This window comes from Electrona antarctica (genome assembly GCF_951216825.1).
Source record: "Electrona antarctica genome assembly, chromosome: 12".
Lineage (NCBI taxonomy): Eukaryota > Metazoa > Chordata > Actinopteri > Myctophiformes > Myctophidae > Electrona > Electrona antarctica.
In genome coordinates, this window is record NC_136793.1 from 31,327,138 (window position 1) to 31,354,117 (window position 26,980).

Below are 26,980 nucleotides of genomic sequence, written 5' to 3' on the forward strand. Positions count from 1 at the left end.
GGATGTATGTGTGCACGCGTGTGTGTGTGTGTGTGTGTGCGTGCGCATGCGTGCACGTGTGTGCATATGTGTGTGTAGGTGTGTGTCTGCATGTGTGTGTGCATGTTCTGTGTGTGTGTGTGTGCGCGTGTGTGTAATGGTCCTGATGAATCCGTCAGGGCTGAGGGCAGGGGGTGATGTGACCGCTGACAGGCTCCCAGCAGGCATGCTGAGCACCCCAACAGTCTCCCTGCCCTCCCCTTTAGCCCCCCGGCCCCCGCTCTCCCTTCTCACCCGTCTCCTCTGCCTCTTCACTCCCTCTCTCCCTCTTTCTCTTGTCCTTGGCTCCACACATTTGCTGTGGATTAGCCACGGACAGTAAATTACAGCGCGCTGGACCTCTGAGTGATTCCATACCTATCTGTTCACACGTTCCACCTCTCCGTTCTCCTTCCATGCTCCCTCCTATGCTCCCTTCCATGCTCCCTCCTATGCCATTAAGCCAGCTCACCCCTTTGTGTGTCTGTCTACTTTACCTCCTCTTCATCTTCTCCTCCTCATTTTTATCCGTCTTCCTCTCTATCTGTCATATTCGTCCTGGTTCCTAGACTCCTTCAACCCTGTCAGATTTTTCTCCCCTGTCAGTCTCTCTCTCTCTCTCTCTCTGTCTCTCTCTCTCTCTCTCTCTCTCCTGTTATACTTCTCATCCTGCGTTCTTCTATTGTGTTACGCTACACAGAATTCCCTCCCTTACCCCCCCATACTTTCATACAAGCAGGTCCCTCTTGTCTAGGCTTCACAGGTTTCTCAGCTGCTTCTCTCTCTCCCTCTCTCTTCCTCACTCACTCACCCTCTCTCTCTCTCTCTCTCTCTCTCTCTCTCTCTCTCTCTCTCTCTCTCTCTCTTGCTCTCTCTCTCTCTCTCTTTCTCTCTCTCTCTCTCTTCCTCCTTCCTCACTCCCCCCTCTCTTTCTGGAAACAGATGTTGTTTGTCAGATCTTATCATTACTGGCTAATTAAGAAGACATCTCTTCTCATTCTGTTATAGCTTCTCTTTTCCTCTTCCTCTCCGTGGCATCCATCTCAGACTCTTTGTTCTTCTGTTGCTTTGGGTGGCGCTTTGATTACACGCATGTTCACAGTCATTCTGATCACAGATTATTTGATTGACACGCTATCGACCATGCAAGACTAGTGCTTGGGTGTTGCAGGTGACCTTTTGGTGAGTTTGAAATCTATGCCGTCATAGTGGGTGCTCCATGTCCCTGTTTGACAGTTATGAGAGTATTTTTTGAAATCTCGTCCCACAGGAGACACTGAGCATGCTGGGAGAGGTCAGGCCACTGATGGGAGTTCTATTCCCTGTCCTGGTTGTGAATTCATGTTCTCTTCAGTCTGAATATATCTATCCATATCCATCTCTTTGGCAGTCTGACCATAGTCCCAAGTGGATGATACTCTGTATGCATTCTGTGTTTTGGGTTAAGCTTGGAAAGCTTAAATGTTCATTTAATTTCACTTAAGCCACTGAGTACACTGGTATACGCTTTTAGAAGTTGGACAGAGGCTTTAAAGTTAAACAGTTTAGCACCCCGGAGAAGCCTGGTTGAAACGCTCTCGTTTACCTCTCCTCGTTACTGTCCCATCATTCCCACTCCCCCTCTCATCCCTCTTACCCTCTCAGCACTGCTGTGCCTCGGCTACTTTTGCGGAGGCAAGCCTGAAGGTTTTATGGCGCTACCAAGCTCTATAAATCAGCCATAGTGGGTTAAATGTTTGCCTTTGTCACAGTTCTCAGGTTTAGAGGTGGTGTGGGCTGGGACCAGCTCTGGCCTGGTGCGAGGTCCAGGGTTGCAGGGGTGAGGCCGGCCATGGAGGGAAACAGAGAAGGGGCCACGGGGGCCACATCCAATTTACAGGACAAACTTTTAAAGAAGTCTTCATTCCCTCAGCCTCGTATCCTAGCTCTCTGGTGGTTACCACCTCACATGCTGATTCTGTCACAACTGAGTCACAATTCCACTGATCAGATCTGACAGTCTTCTGCTGTCTCATCTGTCAAGGCGTGGGTGCATCTGCAATTTGTGAAGCATTTCACCTCATTTAATCCCCCGACCAGAACTGGAGTTATTGAGATTTAAAAGGAGAGATTATGGCAAAAATACTTGGGGAATGTTTAAACAGAAAGTCAATACAAAAGTGTGAGAACACTGCAGTGCACACACAAGTATTTTCAAGTGTAGCAATTCTCTCAAATTAAAGATAACCAGCATATCCAGAATGGAGTACAAAAAGTGTTGTTGTTTTTTAGTTTTTTGCAAGAAAAAGGTCAGATAATAATATAAAATAATAATACTAACTTCTCAGAAATCAGAAAGACAACCCTGACGAGTTTCACATTCAGGATTTTGCAGTGTATGTGAAGTTTGTTGGTGAAAGGTGAGTGAAGCCGATGCAGTGGATATCCCTGTATGTTTTAGGAGGGGGCACACTAGGAGGCTGGTGTGAAAGGTCCTGCGGTGGTATGCAACTGGGGGTATCAGTTCGTGGAGGGTTTTCTGTGCCCCATTAGCAGTGTCAAAGGTCAGGTGCCCCGGGTGTTAACCTTGGTGACCAGTCTAGCTTCCAGTCTGCCAGGGGACCCTGGTCCAGGGGTATTTATTACTACTCCCCCTGCCCCACCATCCCCCCTCTTCCTCTGCCCTTCACCACTCTCCCAGTGGAGGAAAACAAAACACCTCTCTCCCTCCCCCCTCCCTTCCTCGGCCCTGGTACATGTGCTAATTGGTTGCATATCCATACACTGATGCATGGCGACCCATCTGTAGATTTTTGCTTTGCCGTGAAACATTCTTAGGTCAACACTGGCTTATCCAAATCTCAGTCTATAGCCAAGAGCCAAAAGGTTTACACAAAACATTAAACCTAAAACAAACCCATTGGAATACTGTTTATGCACAGGACTTCCATGCACAGAGATTTGTTCACGAAGCATTATGTGTGTACCATATTAATTTACACTTTCATGCTTTCGTATCTGCTTCAATTTTGTGTATGTTTCTGTCCGTGTAAACATGTTAGGCAATGTCACAATGGGTGACTTTGTGTTTTTGTGTGAATATGCATACGTGTGTGCCACATGTGCATGCATGGCATGTGCGCGTATGTGTGCATGTATTAGTGTCTGTGCGTGAGTTAGTGTTCTCAGTGTGTGAGTGTGGCAGAGGAAGGCCCTCAGCATGTCAGTATGTTTTAATGTCTCACATCTGGTTTCCTAATTTTCCTCCCTTAACCCTCTCCCCCACCATGTCAGGACACTGTTTTGTTTTTTCAGGGTGGGGGTGTGGGGGGGTAGGGGCGTGATGGAGAGGATGGCTGATGAGTGATGGCCCTGAATACAGGACGTCAACATTCTCTCTCTCTCTCTCTCTCTCTCTCTCTCTCTCTCTCTCTCTCTCTCTCTCTCTCTCTGTCTCTCCATGCTTCTAAGTTCTAACGTCCCCATGTCTGTCAGTTGAAGATCAGTGACTGGTCTATGATGGGGGACAGCCAGATCTATTCTGTCACTCCATTACTCTTTTCTTGCTACCTCTCTGTGTCTTCGATAGAGAACAGACCCCTACTTTTTTGCCAAACTTAAAATTCTGTCAATCTATCCTCCATTGTTTTCCTTAACATTTTGCTCCAAATTCCAAAGTTTATATTTGGACATAAATGTGTCATCTATGCAGTTGACCCAAAACTGGAGGACAAGCGCCAGACATGGAGAGCAATCAAAATAGTAGTCGTGCTGCTGAATACCTTATAATCTGTGATACATTTTTTGTCAGCCTTATATCATGGCTTCGAGATCCATCGCTGCTAATAACCCCCCCATTTAGTCTGAGCACAGAGGGCGATGTGTTTTATGCCTATGTGAAAAGGCAGTTTATGTCAACAGTGATTAGTGTTGATGAATGCCTATGAAAATTTTGTTAGAGCTCCTTTACTGCTTAGGTGCTCGCTATGTGATTAAGGCCATATGTAAAGCATAGTGTGTAGCACTTATCTGTAACAGATGCTTCAATGCACTGAGCGGTGTGAAACCGAGGCTCAATACTGAGACGTGCAACAATTACACAACCACATCAATGTTGTTGGTGTCTTTCTTTATTATTATTATTTACTGGTTTTAGTTAAGCAAGTTGTCACCATTGGGATTCCCTCATGCTGCGTGGCCTGCATTTAGCCTTGAGAACTGAAGCAGATGTAGACAAAGGGGATGTGGAGGCCCTGACAGAGATGCAGAACAGAAGAGAGCACAGAAAAAACAGACTCCCTGTGGTGCCTCTGTGGAAATCGATCCTAAGGTTTAAGACTCAGGCTTACCTTTTGTTTGTGTTTCCTTGTAAGTGTCTCTGTGGAGGGTAGAAGTTGTCCGTTGCGCTGATTGTAGGTTGATTTACATTACTGATAATGCTTCAGATAACAAGATATTATGTTTTAAATTCCAAGCATCATTGGTCATTTCAAGTTTACGATTAAAGCTGTTTATGCTTACGTCAACCCTTTACTGGACTTATTCTGAATGCTATAATACCTATATGACCATTTCTAAGTCAAATAAAAGTGCTTCCCAATTAGCTTTATTTGTACTACGTTGGCCAGTTTTCAAATTAAACAGATGCATAGCTCTGTGTGTGTTTTATGATGGCATACAACGGCAAATGTATGTATGAGGCACAGATACAAATATAGGAACATGATGTGGTTTAAGGAGTTCTTTGAAAGCAGGCACTTGTCTGCAGTTTCCCGATGACATGTAGCTCACCTCATGTTCTCCTCATCTTGTTCGTGTGCATGCGGGAGGTGTGTGGGTGTATTACATTACCAAAACAAAAACAAACAACATCGATATTAAACTTTTGCAGCCACAATAGAGGAGAGGGGGGGAAAAAACAGAGGGTCCTCGACTTCTTATTAATTATGCAAGATTAGTCTAATTATAATTCAGCAAATGAATGTGTGGCAGAAGGTGCGAGGCGACGGGGCTGGGAGATTTGCATGTTAAGTGGGCAGGGGGAAGCGGCTAATGAATGCTAATATATGCGTCAACGTCTCGCTTTAATTTCAGCATTTGCAGCTGTGTGCGTCCGAACTGAGGGGGGTGAAAAGTTGACTGAATGGGTTTTTGGGAGGGGGCAAAGGTTTGTGGGGGGGCTGTTAGATATTTAGAGTGTGCATATGTGCATATGTGCATGTGTGTGTGTGTGTGTGTGTGTGTGTGTGTGTGTGTGTGTGTGTGTGTGTGTGTGTGTGTGTGTGTGTGTGTGTGTGTGTGTGTGTGTGTGTGTGTGTGTGTGTGTGTGTGTGTGTGTGTGTGTGAGAGAGAGTGATCTTGTGTCATATACAGTGAAGGAAGAGAAGAAGTCAACAAACAGGGGCAGGAACCAAGGGAAGGTTAATATACACACAGCCTGTGATGAATGTCCAACCACTGGAGAAGGGAAACTGAAGCATCACTATGGTGCAGTTGATCCCTGCTATGAGTCAGTGAATGAGTGGTCACTGCATCCTGGGGGACCTGACGTGACCAAAGAGCAGGTGGCAAAGAGAGGAGTGTGACTGACACAGAGTCAGACAAAGTCATGGCCATGGTTATTAAGCCCATAGTGGGTGACTTGCTGTCACAAATTACCCCTCAAAGCTCAAACCTGAGACATAATATTACAGTCGTTGCACAAGATAAATTTTACATTCAGTATGACCATCAAAGGACCTTTCAACAGTTTTATAAATTAAACTTTACTCAATGAAACATAGAATCAAGTACATAGTCTTAAAGCACCAAACCCAAAGAACAGTTTATCTAGCTAACGGAAGAAATGTGAAGAGAAATAGAAAGCCAGACAAAAGATCAGAAATATGATGGAAGGAGGAAGTGGTTTAAGGGAAGGGGAGGCTCTGTATTGTACCCTTTAGCACACTTCCATTCTGAGCCCTGCATCTCAAGCAGAACTTTGAGGTTGGAGGTCCGAACACTCACTGATAAATTACAATCACCCTCCGCCAACAACAATATTGATTGTCCTCCTCTGAAATAGCTCAAATCAAGAAGTATTGGACATACTTTTGGAACCTAACGTGAGTTTTGAGCCAGGTCCCGTTCACAAGCTGGAGGGAGTGATGGGAGAACGAGGTGGAGCTGACAGAGTGAAGGGGAGATTAGTATTCAATGGGAGGGTTCAAGACTGTGGGGCCAATATGAAGTCCCTCTCCAAACAACATCTCTACATTAAGATGACTTATATTTGCAGAGAGCACAATGTGGGTGGGATTGGTGTGAGCCATCTATCTGGTTTCAAACCGCTGCTCCCTCTGCAGTCTTTTCCCTCGTCGCTGTTGTTGTTTATTTAATTGGACCTTTAATGGGCCTGTTTTTCAAAAGAAAGGCAGGATTGCACTTTACATCAGTGACATCTGGCCCTCTACATGTATATTTGCCAACTGCCTTAATCGCATCAGAACTGAATTTTCAGGCCTATTTTTCTGTTACAATCTATCTATCTATAAATGCACATGTCTCTGTACGTCTGCACGGCTGTAATGCACGTAACTCGAGAACCGTTCGCCCCACCGACTTCACGACTTTGACACACGTGTTCCACACCCCCACAGGGAATGCAGTGCCCGGTGTCGAGTCGGTCGGACTTATGGTTGTCCAGAACCACCACAAAAGGCCTCTGCTCGGGCTCTGGACAAGGCCCCTGCCCAGGCTCCATATATGGAGCTGGCCTGTTCTGACACCACAACACTCCATATTTGGGCATGCCTGACACAGAACTCCATATGTATGCGTGTACGTCTGTAATCCACAGGGAGTGCAGTGCCCGATGTCAAGTCGGTCGAACCCACGGTTGTCCAGAACCGCCAACAAAAGGCCTCTGCCTGGGCTCTGGACAAGGCCCCTGCCCAGGCTCCATATATGGAGCTGGCCTGTTCTGACACCACAACACTCCATATTTGGGCATGCCTGACACAGAACTCCATATATAGGAATAAAGAGACGATAGAGACATTTCCATATATGGGCATAAAAGGGACACAGACAGATGGGGGGTGGAACAGGTACTCTGACACGCTTACAACGGGTATTGCATAGCCGGGTGGGGCATGGATCTCCAACTTCCATCATTACTGACTCTAGTCTAGTAAATAAATAAATAATATATACTGTATGTATGTGTCTGTGTGTGTGTGTGTGTGTGTGTGTGTGTGTGTGTGTGTGTGTGTGTGTGTGTGTGTGTGTGTGTGTGTGTGTGTGTGTGTGTGTGTGTGTGTGTGTGTGTGTGTGTGTGTGTGTGTGTGTGTGTGTGTGAGAGAGAGAGAGAGAGATAAGAGAGAGATAAGAGAGAGAGAGAGAGAGAGAGAGAGAGAGAGAGAGAGAGACAGAGAGACAGAGAGACAGAGAGACAGAGAGAGAGGGCTCTGCAATTGTCTTCAACCTCCTTGCATCTTCCCCATATCCCCTCTTTCCTCATACCTCTGGTTCCCATCTCTCCCAACTCTCTAGACCAGGCTCTCCTTCTGCCCCCTCCCTCTTTCTCCCTTCTTTCTCTACCTACTCTGTGATGGAATGTGTTCCTTGTTGTTGCCTTCTCTTTCCCCTCTCAGCATGGGGACTTTGGGATTGCGGCAGAGCTGCGTTGCCATGACAGCGGGCTCTGTTGCCGAACCGCGTACACCTGGGATTTGGAGTCTCTCTCTCTACGTAGTCTCCCCCATCTCCCATTTATTCCATCTCTCTCAGGTCTTCTTTGGTCTATAGCAGAGGCTATCAGAACCTCTCTCTCGTATGCGCTCCTTTCGCTGGCTCGCATTCTCTCGGTCGCCACACTCCAACACACTCATACAAACTCATATATAATGAGATGCATATACATAAAAACAGAAATTCACTCTCCCTCCCCTCCCATGTCCATACCAGCGCTCTCCCCTGTCTCTACTGTTCTCTTTCCACCTCCTCATTTCACTTTCTCTGTAGTTGTCTCTTTTACGCTCTCCTCACCATTCCCATGTGGGGGTTCAAATACGGCATTGCGGGATATCACAGTCCCAAGGGTCCCCTGGCATACATCACTGTCTCCAGTTTACTTTGAAACACAGCAGTGGTGCTCACTGGACTACGCTTCAAAATTATCATCACTTGATTTAAAGTGTAATAACATTGACTCTGATACTAAACTAAACAGCCGTGATTGATGTCAGAGTTGCAAAACGTATGCACGCATTGCATGTATGCGTGGATGTGATGCATGAATGTTTCTGCGTGCATGTGAGAGCACATGCACGCACACGTGCACACACACACACACACACACACACACACACACACACCCACACACACACACACACACACACACACACACACACACACACACACACACACACACACACACACACACACACACACACACACACACACAGACACACATTTCTACACACCGTCCACATGTCTCTCTGACAGCCATAATTAATGTCTCCTCTGATTAGTACTGTATTGCTGGGCACCAAATAGTCATACAAAATGCTTTCATGCTGCTGATGTACAAATTTGTGTCATCTTATCTACATCTGCAGGTTTTTCTTGAAGTTCTTCCTGAAGTGTAACCAGAATTGCCTGAAGACAGCTGGGAACCCGAGGGACATGAGGAGATTTCAGGTATGGAGAGAGAGAGAGAGAGAGAGAGAGAGAGAGAGAGAGAGAGAGAGAGAGAGAGAGAGAGAGAGAGAACACGAGAAAGTATAAAGTGAATGTGTGAATGAATGATTGATTAAAAATCACAGTTAAATAAAAATGCCTGCCTCTCTCCTCGTATTATGCACCTCATTTATTATGTGTCCAGGTTGAATCGTTTCTAGTCACATTCATACTCATTCATACATTCTGGTCATAATTTACAGTGGAAAATATATAGAGACAAAAATTAAAGGTGAAAGTTAAAAATCAATAAGAAGACAGAGAGATGTGGAGAGGAAAGGGGTGAGATGTGTGGGGGGACCAGGGGGGGAGACGGGCAGGAAATAGGTTGAGGTGTTTCAGGAAGTTGTCAAGAATTGAGTGATTGGCTCCAGATGGGGGAGGTCATGCTCCGTGACCCAGGAAGTGGTCACAGGGGACACTCCCGCCTCACTTCCTCTGCTGTCTTTCAGCACCATCGGCCCCTGTCTGGCAGTCTCACTCTCTCTCTTCCATCTACCCTCTCTCGTTTTTCTGTCTTCCACCATGTTTGTTTTAACTCCTACGTTGTGACACATGCTGAGAAATTATGAGCGCTCTACGGCCCTCATCTCAAGGTTAAAAGGCGATCAGAGCTGGACAGGAGCCTGCTGCTGCTTGATCGATAATTTACAGTTATTTTTCCAAAGATTCCTCTCCCGTTCCACCACCTATAGCACATATGCTTTCCCTCTTTGTCTCTAGCTCACTCCTGCTCTGTCTTTCTGCACCAACATTTATTAATAAAAACGACTCCATGTGTTTAGTGAAAGGTAATGTTTTGTCTCTGCTCTCTTGTGTTTCTAAAATGCCTATTGAGAAATGTTTAGGGATTAGTCTTTAAAATGACTTTTCCCCCCTAATGGACCCATTCCAGAGAATAAATACTTGACCGTATAAATGTAATATTATCACACACTAAATAAATCCACATATTTGTTATGCATGTCATCCAATGAGAGCAGAAGAGACGGTATACATAAGTTCTGGCCAGAAAATCAAATTAGGGTCCCAATATATCATCCAGTGCTTTAACAGCCAGTAAAAATGGGAGATTCAGTCCATATGTTTGGTGTCATTGAGGGATCAGGATTGGACAAGTACCAGTTCAGTATGCTGCTGGATCACACAGGCATTTTGAGCTTAAAAACAAGCAGCCAGGCAGCGTGACTTGATGGAAGAGGGAAAAGGAATTGGATCACAGGAGTGTAAACATATCATGAAGATCCTATGGATGTCACATGAACCTATTGAGAAATATTACTATCACCTGTGTGTGATAATGGATTGTTGCTATGGGACTTTGCTGATGTAACCGGAGACGGCGGCTTACAGCACAGACCCACACGTATCCCCTATTTCACACGCATGCATGTACAGTACAAGCAGGTGTATGCAAACACACACACACACACACACACACACACACACACACACACACACACACACACACACACACACACACACACACACACACACACACACACATCCTCTCTCTTAAGTATATTTTCCTCTCCCTTGGCTTAGGTGGTCCTGTGCAGCACTGTGAGCGTAGATGGACATGTCCTTGCTGTGTCAGACAACATGTTTGTCCACAATAACTCAAAGCATGGTCGAAGAGCCCGCAGGCTGGAGCCAGGCGAGTCTGCAGAGAATTCTATGGAGTATGGTAAGGCATCGACCTACCTTTACTACTGATCATCACAGGTCAGGTCATCTGACTTACTAGCGGCACCCATTCATTCGGTGGCCAATGGCCATTTTATTACTTTTGTTACTTTTATAAAATAGTATACTTATGTGTAATGTATATTTCAAAATATGGTCACCGACTTAAGTTCAATTAACCAGAGCATGCTTTCCTATCTAGCTACACCCTGTATCAAAGCCATCAGCCCCAGTGAAGGCTGGACCACCGGTGGGGCCATGGTCATTGTCATCGGTGAGAACTTCTTTGATGGGCTGCAGGTGGTGTTTGGCAGCATGCTGGTGTGGAGCGAGGTAGGGATTCTGTCCAAAATGTCCCGCTAATGACTGGTATAGGTTAAAGCATATTGGGAAATGCTATATATAGAGCATATGGCATGTCTCGTTGTTGAAATGATTCATGAGCTGTCTAATATTTATTTTTCTAGGGTGTTCCTGTTAGCCTAGATATAATGTAGATTATTTACAGAGGGGTGGGTATCATATGTTGTTTGGTTTGTAACAAAGTCCCTGTCCTGTCCCTACAGTTGATCACGCCGCATGCCATACGTGTTCAGACACCTCCTCGCCATATCCCAGGGGTTGTGGAGGTCACACTATCCTACAAATCCAAACAGTTCTGCAAGGGAGCGCCTGGACGCTTTATCTACACAGGTGAGCAGAGAGATCATCATCATTGTCTTTTTACAGACTTCATGATAGCATGTGGGTATTTCATTGTGGGCTCCCACTGAAACATGACCTGGTTTGATTTACACTTATTTATTTGATTTTAGCTCTGAATGAGCCAACCATAGACTACGGTTTCCAGCGTCTTCAGAAGGTCATTCCCCGACATCCTGGTGATCCAGATAAACTAGCCAAGGTGAGGAGCTACCTGTATAAGACACACCACATGACAGTGTTGGTAGTGATTTAAGCAACAGAACATTGGAGGGAGAGTTACAGTAAATGACATCGCTGTAGTCAGTGTAGTGTATGTGTAAATGATCTGTGAAGTTATTTACTATAAACACCTCATGCTTTCTATTGCTTTATACAGCAGGTTTTATCATTTATGTGAATTAAACACTCAGATAAAGAATCAAGGTTTGGTGAAGAGTTAATTCATCTCTATTCTCCTAGTTATGATGTTATAGCAACTGTTATAATATATTATATTCCCTAAAAGACAAGTCTAAATCTTTGTCCTGTAGGAGATGCTCTTGAAGAGAGCGGCTGATCTTGTGGAGGCCCTGTATGGAAACCCACATAGCAATCAGGTAAGCAATAATGCATATGCTATTACTTCCCAGTGTCAGCCCCATATACACATGGACCTTCCATGGACACTTGCACAAACCTCCTTAGTTTCACATTTAATTTAAGGTTATGTTTAATATAAGCTAGTGATGAAATCTTAAGGCTCCTATATAGACCTCATGACATGCCAAAATAAATTACATAATAGATGTTTGATTTGGTATAATGAGACGACCTCAGTAGTGGTGCTTTTCTGTTTAGATGTGCTTAATACGCAGGTGTGTTTCCCTCTGTGTAGCCTCTCTGTGTGAATAGAACTATTGCTAAACCTCCATATCATTCCTTTTGCAGGACATGTTGTTGAAGCGTGCAGCAGACATTGCTGAGGCCCTGTACAGTGTTCCACGTCCACACAGTCAGCTGCAGGCACTACCCAGCTCCCCAGCCCACGGCAGCGTCATGGGCTTAGGCTCCTACCCCTCTCAGTTGGGTGTCAGCATCGGTGAGCCAATACAGAGTAGCCAAGGTGAGGAAAATGAACTACAGGCCATATACCTTCACTGTTATACTACAGAGTCACATCTCTCACTTTTAGAATTTAGCACTTGTGTTCTCTCTGATTTTCTAATGGGGCTTCCTTCTTCCTCTCCAGGTTATATTCGTAACACCAGCAGCTTGTCCCCAAGGGGATACCCCTCTGCCTCTACTCCCCACTCCCAGCATTCAAGCTATGGGAGTGGGGGGATGACTGGAGGCTATGGGACAGTGCCCATGACGAGCCTGGGAGTTCCTGGATCTCCTGGTTTCAGCAACGGCTCCCCTACAAGCTCACCCTATGGCAGTGAGTGTCATTGTGTTTTCTCACCCGCTCTTCCTTTTTGTTTTCAACAAATTCTAGAATGTATAGTATTGTTAAAACGACTTACATTTTACTCAGGCATACGTTAGTCACGTTACATTTTTCTAAGTCAGTGTCTACCTCAGACCAACAGAGCAAATTCTGTAAGTGTAAAAGTGGGTCTGTAAAGGTCTGCAGGTTGATTTGTCACTGTGATGGTTGATTTGTGATATTCCTTCTTGATTTTAATTAAGTAAAACCTGTCTTTTTTTTCCTGTTCCACAGTAATGCCATCTAGCCCCACCATACCAGGCGGCTCCAGCTCTTCCTCGTCTCTCTTGCCTTTTTCTTCTTTCCCATCTGCTGCCAAACAGAAGAGCGCGTTTGCTCCTGTCCTAAGGCCCCAGGGCTCCCCCTCCCCTGCCTGTCCAGCTTCAGGGAACAGCTTCAGAGGTAGCCATCCAACTCACTATCTGACCCCCCTCTCTGAACTTACAAATGCATAACCCACTAAACCAGACCCTCACTACAATCTTGACTGAACATGACATGAAGCATATGGCTGGCCTGTTCACGGGTATACAATAATGCAACGTACAGGCTGAGTGACAAGAATCATAGATTTTCTATATTCTCTCTCTCTCCAGCAATGACGGGCCTGGTTGTTCACCCGATGTAGCACCCATCCATCCCCATCCACCCCAAGCCACTGCTCAACTTAAACCCTATCTTGGTACTAAGAGGGCAGGGAGAATGGAACATTGAACTATCAGCCACACATAACTATCCTCCCTGAGCCCCTGCCACTTGTTAGTCCATGTTTCATCCAGCTGGATGAATATGACGGGGTATGAAATATCCAAAGACCAGCCACCCACTTGCCGATGCAGAGGAGATTATTCCCACCATTCACAACAGCTGCAATGAAAGCAAAACGCTCCTTAGCCAACAGTAGTCGACTGAACTGTAATGATGGGCGCTTCATGAGGTGTCTGAGGTGGCATTTTGAAAGGAGGCTGAGGTAAACAGTTCACAGTCTCCCCACAAGCTTCAAAAGCATCCAACTTACTTACCTCTGGCCTTCTATCATGTGTGCAGTATTTGATTCTTTCCACACCTGCCAAAAATCTTGGCTAGATGATTTGTTGGGAGTGCACTGAACTTTGTACGATGATTGGACAACTCTGAAGCTCTAAAAAGCAGGGTGCTATTTGTTTGTGTATGGACACCATTAAAGGCATGTGTGTACATTGTCTGTGAGTTAGCAAGAGGTTTTTTGTAGTAGACTTTTTGAAGACAATTTACATTCCAGAATTATAGACCCTTTATTTTTTGTTCTGATCTTTAAGGTTTTATGAGGGAAAACGCATTGTCCCCAGGGTTATTACTAAAGGAATTCATATATTGATTTTATTTAAGAACAAGCAATTTAACTTATTATAGTTAGCTTAGGGAATAATATAAACGTACTTTATAAATGTGGTCCTTTTGCATTTGTCATTAAAATAAGGTCATTGCCACATTGTCATTATAATTGCAAATTAATGGAAATTGATGGATTATTATTTAGAGGGAGTAAAGTAAACCATAGCACACTTATTTGGAGTAAACATCAACAATAAAACTGGACAATTTGCTGGTTGCATAACATAATATTGTTATGCCTGCAATTAAAGAAAGTGAATGTCCTTGCTATGAAATGAAACATTAGCTATAGCCTTATCCTTCTTAATTTCATTTTTATGCATGCTTTTTCAAAACAAATGCCCTGATATTTCATTCCACAAAGAAACTGGAAAGTGTATAATAATGTGATAAAGGTAATTCTCTTATCACTTCACCTCAGTTTCCCAACCCTGTGGAACCCTTTTTAAGCCCTGTTTCTGGACACTATGCAGTACAGTAAATTAACTAGAAAACACCAAGTAATCAAAAGAAAAGAAATGGACAAAAGGAGTGTCTATTAACCCATCTAATAGAGTTCTCACTGATTTTAGTCAACATAATACAAACATCATACTCAGGATGAGATAACAAAGAACAGGAGGAGTAGCTGACATCATTTAAAATGTTGTTTTTTGTGTTTTGTTTATTTTATTTATTTAAAAAACATTAGCAATTGTAATATTATGTTTTTTGAAGCCATCTTGTTTTTTATGGTACAAAGGTTGTTGCAAATGTGATTTGTATATCTCAAGTTGTAATTATATTTTGTGCTCCAAATAAAACAAAAGAAAAAAAGAGAAATAAATCACTGGCATATTTCGGTTACTAAGTTACATATACGATGACATATAAATGCATATTTGTGGTCCATTTGTGTACAAGTACAGTGTTAAACACAGTAAATCGAACCATCCCAGCATATCATCATATCTTCTTACTGATTTAGCTCCATGGCTCATATTGTATCTCCACATTGTGCTACATCTATTTTTGACTGTGCTCATCACCTGTGTGCTAATGCAGTGTGCTACACTGTTTTGTATACATAGCTGATGAGCCGCAGCATCTTAATTGTGATGCAAGCGTTAAAGACTGAGCAGAGCATGTCAAGATAAACAACCCCCCCACATCCCTCTCCTCTCCAGTAAGCCTCCTTTCCTCTGAGGACCAAGCCTCTAGGGGCCCTAGTGAGAACCGCAAGTCTCTTTTGAATGTGCCCTCCTTCCCTGTTTCTCTCTCGCGTTCTCCCTCTCTTGAAACAACGCACAATACCATTCTTTTCCTTCTTCCAGTCTTTATTTGGAATCCCATCATCGTTCCTTCTTTTTCTTTTTGTTGCTCTCACACCCCTTTAATGGCCCTTCTCTGCTAATGTAATTAGCACTGGTAAAGAAGGGCAGTTAATTACCCACTCTTTTTTGATCGTGTAATTAATGTTATGCCAGGAAACAGCAACTGTTTCATTAACGTGGGGCTCAAAGCAGTTTGTGTGTGCATGGGGGGGGGGGGGGGGGGGGGGGGGGGTGATGTACGTCACTGTTGTGGCTATGATGCTATAGTGCATTTCTGAATAAATAAGGTATAGGAAACTGCAGTGTTGACTGCAATGGGCCAGAGCTTATACATTGGCGTATGACCATGTTGCTATTGATTGAATACTTAATTAACAGTTTGCAAAAAGTACAGCGGTACGATTAATGATCTTATAAGGATAACACAAAAGAGCTTGTTTCCATTGTAGTCCTATTGTATTCTATATATGTAAGAAATCTTCGACACTTACTTAGGAGCAATAAAAGTATATAAGCCAAAAATAACTGATTCTCAACAGAGAAACCTGTGAAGCACTGACTTGGCTGTACAGCGATGTATAAATTAGGCCAGTGACACTCTCAATGAGCTTGCCCCACCAGCAAGTCACCACTTCTCTTTGTGTTGCTTTTGTTATCGCCAAGTGGCTCTTGTCAAAGAAGTCAAAGTGGCTGTATCTTCTTCGTTTCTCTCCGTCTCTCTCTTGGTCTCTCTGTCTCCCTCTGTCTCTATGTCTTGATATGCTGCTAATTTGACAAGTTAAAGTCAGCTTTGTTGTCAGCACCTCAGCATTCATCTTCCTGAGTGCTCCTTCTGCCCAGTGGTGCAGGAGCCATATGCTCCGCTTTCACATGAATGTTTTGTTGTTGTTGCTGTCGTGTTTGTTGGTTGCAGGATCAGAGAGGCAACATATTTACGGTCTGATTTTCTGATTGCACTTTGGATACGGAGGAGATAGAATCTCCTACAAGTACAAGTACTAAATGCTAGTATCTGCGAGCTACCATAGGAGACACAGCCTGCCCCAAAGAGCCATTTCGCAGCATACAATACACAACTTCAAATGTGCATCAACATTAGATTGTTTTACAACATCATGCCATATCTTTCAGCATCAATACTGCAAAATTAATTACGTCCTGTACTAAAGTCATACTGGTACTTTGTGTTGAATATACACATAGCAAGTGTAGGGAGGACACAAAATATCCTCTTCCTCTCTCAAGGGATGTGTTTGTGTTTATATACTCAATTAGCCCTGTGGCCACAGCATGGCCATGCATTAGGCTGACATTAGCCCCGGGTGTGTATAATGATTGTGTGTGTGTGTGTGTGTGTGTGTGTGTGTGTGTGTGTGTGTGTGTGTGTGTGTGTGTGTGTGTGTGTGTGTGTGTGTTCGTGTGTGCGCATGTGCATGCGTGCGCGCGCGTGTGTGTGTGATATGCTACACCCCTTTCTCATTTGAAGCCTAATTTTAAGGGGGAACTTGGCTTATTAGGTTGTCTGAGGCAGAGCTTGACAAGGGAAGCCTACTGTGTTGTCAAATAGATTGGTAGATTGGCCCCAACCCACCCAACCACTGTCTACTGCCTTTGGCCAGTCAGTAAACCCCTGTATTGTTGCCCATTAGACCACCGGACCCCTGCTCCTTTTTCCAAAATGAAGCCCCCACCATCCCTGTCCCCCCACCCCTTATGCCATTCCCTTGGGTGTCAGTAGAGTGGGGTGGCAGATGGGACAGACAGAGAGCTGCCCCATGAGACCATGTCCCCCCCTACACACACACACACACACACACACACACACACACACACACACACACACACACACACACACACACACACACACACACACGCACACGCATACACACACATCATTGGCAGCACGTAGTGCCCCTACCCTGCCCCCAGACACAAACCTCATCTGTCAGTCCGCTGCTTTTGTCCACACCGCAGAAGTGTGTTCCAACAACAAAAATAGTGACGTCTCTGTCCCTGCCTCTCAATCTGCAGTGTGTGAGAGAAAGAGATTCATTTCCCAATATCGTGGGATAAGGTGAAGTCAAGATCAAGTTAAAGGGAGATTTCACTTAAAAAAAACTTTTGGTCATTTGGTCATCTACTCTACACCCCAGACAGTTTTTAAGTTGCTCGATTCAGTATTTAGATATGTGATATTCATTTTAGCTGCCTGGCCCCTTCCTATACAAATTGTAACTTCAAAACTCAATTTTAGATTCATCGAAAACACCTGTCCTTTTTTTCCGATGAGTGACTCATACTGCCCTCAATACGTGATGTGCCCGTGTTTTTAATTACTTTTTTAATTTGTCTTTGAGGGGCGATAGCCCCTATGTAGAGCTTTTGGTGTGTGTGTGTGTGTGTGTGTGTGTGTGTGTGTGTGTGTGTGTGTGTGTGTGTACTACATAAACTTTGTCCTAACGCAAACATTAAATGTCACTGACAATGAATTGACAATTTTGAATTTTGAGTGTTGACACAAACATTGCGTAACACAAACATTGAAGACGAAGGACGCAAATTCTGATTGGCCTGAATGAGATGATGAGATGATAAGCGCCCTTACATCACACGGGTGTGATTTTGTATTGTCTCCACCAGGCCAAAGGCATGGGGAGAGAGAGAGTATGTTTTGCACTCTGTGTGTGTGTGTGTGTGCATCTGTCCGTCTGTTCAGCGGCGTCGAGTCCGGGGGTGCTTGAGGGCTGAAGCACCCACTGACACAATGGGCGTGTTCGGAAATAGCGCACTGAGCGCACTGTGCAATGCAAACTGTGAGCTCCCGCACTGGGGGGTGGGGCGGGGCGGGGGGGGGGGGGCACCCACTGCCGCTATAAGAACTTTCCGTGCCTGCGTCTGTTACCAGATAATCTCCGGCACCCTTAACCTGGTCGATGCCAAATTTTGCACACACACTCCCTGGATGCCAACGGTGAACCTCTGCCCCAAAGTTTCCAGAACGGCCTGTTATAGCGCCACCAGGAGGCCGACTTTTGTAAAACACATTTTTGGAACAAATTGCCTCAAATCATCCAATTGCCATCCAAGGCATAAGAAGAAATTGCCTTTTCACATTGGCCTATTATAGCGCCACCAGGAGGCCACAACCTGACCTGCCCTGGTGGAGACCTGTGCCCCAAGGGGCACTTTATCTAGTTTTATCATTATATTGGATGAAAAGCATCAGGGAAAGAACAAAGCTCCATAAAAATAAAAATCACACCCGTGTGAAGTGAGGGGCGCTAATATATTAAAGTCTAACTCATGTTGCTATGATTAGGTGATGTAATGGTGAATGTGATGTAAAACAAACACAGACAAAACAAACATTAAACTCTCTTTATTGTTAATGGCATTTAATGTTTGTGTTAGCGACTAAACAAATATTTAACTTCGTCCATTATTGTCAATGGCGTTTTTAATGTTTGTTTAACTAAAAACAAACATTAAACCATAGGAGGACTAGTAGGCCTACCTCTCAAAAATCAAAAAATAATTATTAAAAATAAATGAATATGCGCACCGAACTTATTAAGGCCAGAACAAAGGAAGTGTTTTTTCGATTAATCTAACATGGTTAAAATGGAGTAGGCTACTGAATCAAGCAACTGTCTGGGGTAGCCTACGTGTTCGCATAAATAAACCCGATTTGACTATGATCAAAACATTTTTTTTAAAGTGAAATATCCCTTTAAGCACTCAGGAACAATGAATAGGCCTATAGGCTATATTTTGAAACGTCAGTTTGTCATTCCCATAGGTCATTCCATTCTGAAGACAGTGCTCCTGCCGGTGTTCCGAGGAAAAAAACATTCTTCTCAGCGGATTTTAGATCAACAGCCTCGTTCCGTGAAATATTTTATTTTGTTTTCTCAGTAATAAATTGAAAACACGACACTATGCTTTCCCAAGTTAACTGCACTCAGTGCAGATACATTACGTTACTTTTTTCCCCTAGCTTTTCACAGCTATTTATTTGTCTACACTCTGCAGCCTCCCCCTGGACACGTTTGGACCGGACCTGTCTGGCATTCCCTAGCAAAGGAACTAATTTAACTACTAGGCTACTCTACATGAACCAGAGTTAAGAGAGTTTTATGCCATGGCCCATGAACCTTTCATCTCTTCTTGCTATAATATTGACAATTAGCGAGATTAAAGGAGTGGCCATCTAATTTAGGCGAAATGCGAGTATTGGCTGTTTTTGCGTGCTGCGGTCGAAGGTGAGAAGGCCGCGCACCGGTGATTAATTACAGTCACGCTCAGTGACGGTGAGATCTCTCAACGTGGTGTCTGCAACCGACATGGAGGGAAATCCAGCTTGGCTAATTGACCCAGCTTCTGTAAGGCCATCCATCAACCGTGGCCCAAGTGCCCCCGTAAGAAACACATTATTCAGGGGTAAGTTAGTTAACCAACTACCGCTCACAACCATCCATTGATGGGACTGGGAGACCATTAGCTTTTCTCGCGTCTTTTCAAACAAGGCGGAAGCCTACCGTACGCTAGGCTACTAGCCTACTTCAGCTTCATAACATAAGGTCTGCCTGGGCTTGCCTTTTGCTGTGCGTTGGCCCGTAGTTTAGTTTAATGAATTTCCAGTGCTGACGCCGTGACGGTGTAGCTAACGTGAGACAAACCTACAACGGAATTCCCCTGCTTCAAATGTCAATATGGCATTCCTCTTTTAATGTATCCAGACCCAGTGCATCCTTGTGTTATATTCATGTCTATTTTTTGTCTAGCCTGTTACATCTGATAGAAGTCATAGAACAACTTGCATATTCATTGAAAAGAATAAAGAATGGCAATGGCTGTTCTAATTAGATAATGGATAATTACTTCTAATTGATTTTTGACCACAAAATATCTTATCCTGCCATTGTGACAGTCTGGTCTTAACCAGTAGGCCTATATTGCATATTGCTCTATGTGGATTTTGGTTCTAATGATGTTGGACATGGATGCTAATGGTGTTGGACATGTACTCTCTCATAAGGTCCTAAAATGGGTTAGAGTGATGACTGGCTGGCATAGAGATGGGCTGCCAGGTGTAGGCATAAAACAGTCCGACATAGCTGGAAGGGCCATGAGGTTCTCTCTCCTCTTCACACCTGGACAGGGCCAACATGTGGTTTCACTTTGCATCTCAGGAAATGTCCCTCCAGCCAGCAAGGGAGAGCAGAGAGGGGAAAGACATAGATTAGAGTCTCCGAACAGAAGGGAGAGACTGTGAGTAGGACAAATGATTTCCCATCCTCAGAGGGTGACCATGACTCTGTCATCCCTGAAAATCTCCCCAAATATCTGCCCCTCTCCTTCCCATCAGGCACAGGGCTTAAGAGTAATGTAGGTGGGTCAAAATCTAGTTGTCACTGTTGACCTTATACCAGTGATAAAGTGTATTCAGTGGGGGTGGGGCTAGGGGTGGGTAAGAGGAGATGGGGAGGTGAAATGCAGTGAAGATAGCCAGTTAGCTGACAGATGTGGATTGTATTGAATTCGTCTAGTTTATCTAAACTAGAATTTGGATTTTTCTTAATGTTATTGTTGCATGACATTTGCCTCATTTTATTGCAAGTACTTGTGCAAGACACAAGTGTTGGTTTATTGGAGTTGAACTTAACTTTATCTTCATGCACCAAACCGCACTTCATCAGGGAGCTGTATATAGGGAAGCTCTAGAGTGCCACCTACCTGTAAAATTGCAGAACTTCCACAGTTGGCAATGGCATGTGTATTTCTTAGAATTATCTAAATTCTGTTTGTATATTTACAATCTGGGTACCTATTGGCAAAACAAAGGAACAACAGCTCCCTCTTTTATATTTATAGTATATTTGCAAATGTATAGGCCTACTATAAAACAGTGATTTCACATTTGTACGGTAATAACTGCTAAGGATTTGTCTGCCTGTCTATCTGTCTGTGACTTGTTTTTAGCACCAAATCCATTGCATCCCTGTGGCAACACGGTGACAAGTTGGCAACAGTCTCAAACAACCATTTAATCTGTCTTCCTGTCCTCTGCATACCAACATGCATAAATATGCAAGAGGATCTATAATCAAATAAATCCATTCATTAAGATAGCTGCTGGTATTTCTGCTTTAGCATTAATTACATAGTCATTACCATATCAATTAGAGAAATCAGAGATCATGTAATTAAGGTTTAACCAAGAGCACCTGCTGCCTCTGTACTGTGCACTATATGGTGTGTGTGTGTGTGTGTGTGTGTGTGTGTGTGTGTGTGTGTGTGTGTGTGCGTGCGTGCGTGCGTGCGTGCGTGCGTGCGTGCGCAGTCCTGATCTAATCTCCGGCCTTTGACAGGACTCTTCCTCATCAATCTATAGCTGTCGGAATTCAGTTTTCTTTTTGTTTTTGTTTATGGGGGATGTTGTGGGTGGGTGTTTGGGGGGGGGGGGGCATAGTGGGAGTCTGGGAGATGCTGTCGTCATGGCAATCAAATTGATTGGCAGGGATGCCTGATTAGAAAAGGAATAAAGGGGGACAGGTGGAGGGAGGCGGGTAGCCATCTAAATGAACAGATTGGGACAAAGTCGGTGGGGAGGGGGGGAGGGGGTCACTGTATGTTTGAGCTTCAGTTACACAAGGTGGCAAATAACCAGTAATTACTTGTAAGTGTGGTTTCTTATACTTTGTCCGTAAAACCGGCTAAAAAAACAGTAGTACAGAGCATATATTGACACATGGATGTGTTTTGTTCAAAACTCAAATCAAAACAACAAACATAAATACATAAATAAATACATATGTATGCATGGTCGAAAACTGATGTGCTCTCTCTGGTTTACACAGCTGTAACACTGACTAAAACATAATTAAGGAAGCAACTTATATAGCCTAGTCATTCATCAGTCATCCAAGATGAAACTGAAACTGAAGATGATTACTAATTTAACATAATGCATCAAATGGAAAATAGCACAATCATTATATGAACCAATCATATGTAATAGATAACCAAATCAAGTAGAAATAATTATGGATAATACAACACATGTAGGCTATAATGAAATGCCTCTTACATTACTTTTACAAGCCACCAAAGGTGTTCCAGGATTCTATAGGGTTCACTACAATATATTACCAGATGTTACCAAATTTACTAGCAAAATGTTTACCACTGTGTGTGAGAGTGAGAGAGTTACCTTGTATTCTGGCCTGCACATCCTGACACCAGGATATTGTCGTTTTTACTAGCAAAATGTTTACCACTGTGTGTGAGAGTGAGAGAGTTACCTTGTATTCTGGCCTGCACATCCTGACACCAGGATATTGTCGTTATAGGATACTGACACCAGGATGATACTGACTGACCGGGATACTGACACCAGGATACTGACTAGGATACTGACACGGACATCAGGGTACTGACACCAGGTTGCTGACCATACTGACACATAGCATCACAAATAATAATCAAATATTAGGCTTTTATGACCATTTATGGGTTATGCTGTAATGCAAGACCCACCCTATCCTCTCATTGTTTCCGCCAGGCCGAAGGCATGGCCGAGACTATTTTGCACCTGTCCGCCCGCGTGTCCGGCGTCTGTGTGTCCGTCTGTCTGCGACCAGCTAATCTCCAGCACTGTTGGCACGGTCACTGCCAAACTGCGCACACATGCTCCCTGGATGCCAGAGCAGAACCACTGCCCCAAATTTAGCGCCACCATGACGCCGATTTGTGCATCTCGCTGACCTGTGCTCCAACGAGCACTTTTTCTAGTTAGTGGTTGAATTTGTTCTGAGGGTGGGTAAACCAATCACAGGCGAAAATACATATTTAAAATACTGTCCATCTCTGCACATGACTCACAAGACAATTTGTACCAATTTGGTCTTCAACAGTGTGGCACCAGCTATAATGGGTGTAATTCCCAATGGCTGGAGACTATGGGCTCCATCTTGCGCCACCCTTATCCCTTATCCCTAAACTTATTTGCCATTTTTTACTATTTTGAAAATCATTTTAAAATAGTTCAACTAGCCAATCTACATCTACATGTTGTGACCTTGTAGATCAGCTATTTGAACTACCGGTATTTTAAAAGGTTTTTTAAAATAGTAAAAATGGCAAATACGTTTAGGGGTAAGGGATGTAGCCCTATATGTTTTCACCCCTGTTGGTCCGTCCGTCCGTCCGTCCGTCCGTCCATCTATCTATAAATGCACCAAGTCTCTATATGTACGTACAGACCTACGTGTGTACGTCTGTAATCCACTTACCGTTCGCCCCACCGACTAATTCGACACACACGTTCCACAGGGAGTGCCCGGTGCCGAGTCCGTCGGATACACTGTTGTCCAGAACCAGCACAAAAGCCTCTGCCTGGGCTCTGGACCTGATCACCCCATATCTCCATATATGGAGCTGGCCTGTTCTGGCATCACATGATGTTCTGGCATCTGCATAGACTCCATTTGGGCATCCCTGACAAAGAACTCCATATATGGGCATAAAAGGGACACAGACATAACTAGAACTGCACTCTGTCGAGTGCCTACTTGCTTGTTGCACACAAGTAGGCCATAAATGGCCTACTAGTGCGCAAGCAGAGCGTGCAAGTACTGTAGACCGCTACAAACTTTCAAATCTCAGCCTCTCTGTGAAAGAACTTTGCAATATTGAATTATTAGGTTTAGCTATTTGCTACGTACCTTGCTTTTGGAGGAAAAAAAGTAGTATTTTGAAGTATAGTAATGATTACTTATGCCTGTTATGGCAGTGGTGTCAGATTACATACATGTATACATAGGGGCATTACCTTTAGTCCACCCGACACTGAAACATGTCATTGTTACGTCACCATCGATAACCAATTATACCCTGGCATTGGTACATATTCATCACGTCATATGCTCATATGTCTGTATGTATATGTCTATATGTATGTATATGTAATTTCTGAGTTGGTTAGTGGTATAATGTGGTTACTCGGGTGGTTTGATGCGTATGTCCCTTTAATCCACCCGACACTAGGTGCGTTTCCATAAAGCCGTTTTTTTGCGCATTAAGGCTCTTGCGCAAAATCTCCTGGATGGAAACACATCAAAATGCGAATAAGTCTCCATTTTTCGCAAAAACACTTTTTCGCTTGGAGGTTGCGGATTTTGGCTTTTTCGAAAAAAGGGAAATGCGCAAATAGTGTATGGAAACACTTGCGGAAAAGGTTTTTAATTAGAAAGCATTGAACTCGCATTATATCGCTTTTGAACAGTTGAAAAAAAAAAAAAAAAAACGATGGGGAGGCAGTGGAGTGAACGGTGCATGGGAGGGTGGCTAGAGAGGGAGAGGTGTTGTGGATACATATAATATAAGGTCCCAATTTACTACTACCCGACCCGTCCGATTAATAATTGTGTAGTGTGTTCAAAGATCCCATATGAAGTCTGAATCCTCCCGAGTTGATCGGGGCGCTCCGATCATTTTGATATCTGGATCGCTACTGTATGGATGCAAGACACACACACACACACACACACACACACACACACACACACACACACACACACACACACACACACGTGGTGTAGTAGACTAAACTTTTATATAACCTAGCTGCCTGGGTCCCTGCAGGCTATTCGATTTCGATCCATGCATATGCTTCATATATTCTTATATATTTATATTCATTGCATAAGATAAGCAACCTAAACGTGTAGGCTATAGGCTATATAGCCGATGAAACAAGTTATTCACAACTGTTTGCAGCTGCAATCAATCAATTTACAGTATAAACGACCAGTATGCTCCAATCGAGTCCCGCGACATATAGGCTACATGTGCCCCGAATATATTAAGACAAGCATTACACAACAAATCGTTCTTTGTACGTTCTTTGACTGTAGGTGTCGTCAATACTGTGAAAGCAGCAGATGCCCGCTGGCTTGCTGTAGACTTGCTGGTCGGTCAGCCGCTGACCAGGGATCAGATTACAGCGCAGTATATGGGGTCCCAAATCAATGGTGTGAACATCATATGGATTAGGACTACTTCTTTACATGAGCCTCACTTTACTGGCAACAGTGCCAACTACTGCATATTTAATGAACTTATTTCATATGCGCATTTTATCAGTTTAATGGAAACACCGACAATTCACTTTTCTTTTTTCGACTTAATGAACATACGCTTCCTTTTTTCGCAAAGGCTTAATGGAACCGCACCTACTGAAACATATCATCATTACGTCACCATTGTAAACCAATTATACCCTGGCATTGGTACATATCTTCATCACGTCATGGGACATACGCTTCGTAGCATGACGGAAAACATACCTGCACGGTCTGCTTCCATGTGTACCGTGCCGGTGTATGACGTCATATCATGTGCTGCTAAGGGACATACGTATCATAGCACCTGACTGATAACATTACTTGCACGCTCTGCTTGCGCAAGTAACTAGAACTGCACTCTGTCGAGTGCCTACTTGCTTGTTGCACCCAAGTAGTAGTGCGCAAGCAGAGCGTGCAAAATATACTGTTGTGCCAGGAGGACTTCAACTATTTCCTGGGAGCATGACACCAATTTCTCGCCACGAAAGTCTGCTATATTGAGTCTATATTCGAACTCAGGAAATTCTCTTCTACATTTCTCACAGCGGTAATTTCCATTTTTAAGGTCAACAATCTTGTCCTTGCAGTCCTCATGGGGACATTCCTGGTATATGTACCTTTCCTTACGAATGTCCATGATTGGCTTACGTAATTAATACGTTTTATGCGTATGCCATGGCTGCGTTATGCGTATGACGTAATGAAGATATGTACCTTTGCCAGTGTATAACTGGCTCTCAATGGTGACGTAATAAAAGATATGTTTCGGTGTCGGGTCGATTAAAGGAAATGCCTCTATGTATATATGTATATGTAATTTGTAAGTTGATTAGCGGTATACTGTGGTTACTTGGGTCGTTTGATGCGTATGTCCCGTAGCAGCATATGACGTGATGAAGATATGTACCAATGCCAGGGTATAACTGGTATAACTGGCTCCCAATGGTGACGTAATAAAGATATGTTTCAGTGTGGGGGCATTACCTTTAATCCACCCGACACTGAAACATATCATCATTACGTCATGATTCATTTGTGCTTGATATGGCAGTGGTGTCACATTACATACATGTATACATAGGGGCATTAATTTACAACTTGCAGCGTTCCAAGTAGGCCAGTGCCCAACACTCTAGTCTATAAAATTATACCCACTGTCCCAGAGCCTGACCCTGAATTTCAGTGAATGAACAAAAAAGGCCTCACACATACATTTCTGCTCACAAAATGCTAAATATGTAGTTTTGCTGTCCTTTCTGGTTGCCTTAGGCCCTGCACCTTATAGAGCAACGAAGTCTGACGTCACTTTCAGTAGAGGGCGTCAGTCCCCAGGTTCATGTATTTTTTGAGTGGTGTAAACCACTCCTACAACTGGCTTTTGTGTGCAGAAAAAAATGAGCATGGTTGCTATGTTCAAAATAATTTCTGACGTAATGAAATCACTCCCGGGTGAACTGGATGACCGTAGCAACCTTGCTCATTTTTTCTGCACAAAAAAAGCCAGTTGTGAAATCACATCCGGGTGTGATTTCATTACGTCAGACATGATTTCATTACGTCAGACAGACCTTACACCACTCAGTTCACACGGG

The 26,980-nt window shown here is 43.8% G+C and overlaps 1 protein-coding gene across 2 annotated transcripts in view; it reads left to right on the top strand.

Moving 5' to 3' along the window:
• The window catches only part of ebf2 (EBF transcription factor 2), a 34,158-nt gene extending 19,533 nt beyond the window's left edge, over positions 1-14,625 (top strand). Inside the window, exons 7-15 of one of the 2 annotated variants that reach the window (XM_079516257.1) lie at positions 8,598-8,679; positions 10,264-10,405; positions 10,607-10,737; positions 10,971-11,097; positions 11,220-11,308; positions 11,640-11,705; positions 12,037-12,211; positions 12,338-12,526; positions 12,809-14,625. In XM_079516257.1, coding sequence (XP_079372383.1) covers positions 8,598-8,679; positions 10,264-10,405; positions 10,607-10,737; positions 10,971-11,097; positions 11,220-11,308; positions 11,640-11,705; positions 12,037-12,211; positions 12,338-12,526; positions 12,809-13,029 — 1,222 coding nt within the window. In that variant the 3' untranslated portion in view covers positions 13,030-14,625. Of the gene's footprint in view, positions 1-8,597; positions 8,680-10,263; positions 10,406-10,606; positions 10,738-10,970; positions 11,098-11,219; positions 11,309-11,639; positions 11,706-12,036; positions 12,527-12,808 lie in introns of both variants that reach the window. The other variant, XM_079516256.1, reaches the window with a different exon arrangement.
• Positions 14,626-26,980: the final 12,355 nt, after the last annotated feature.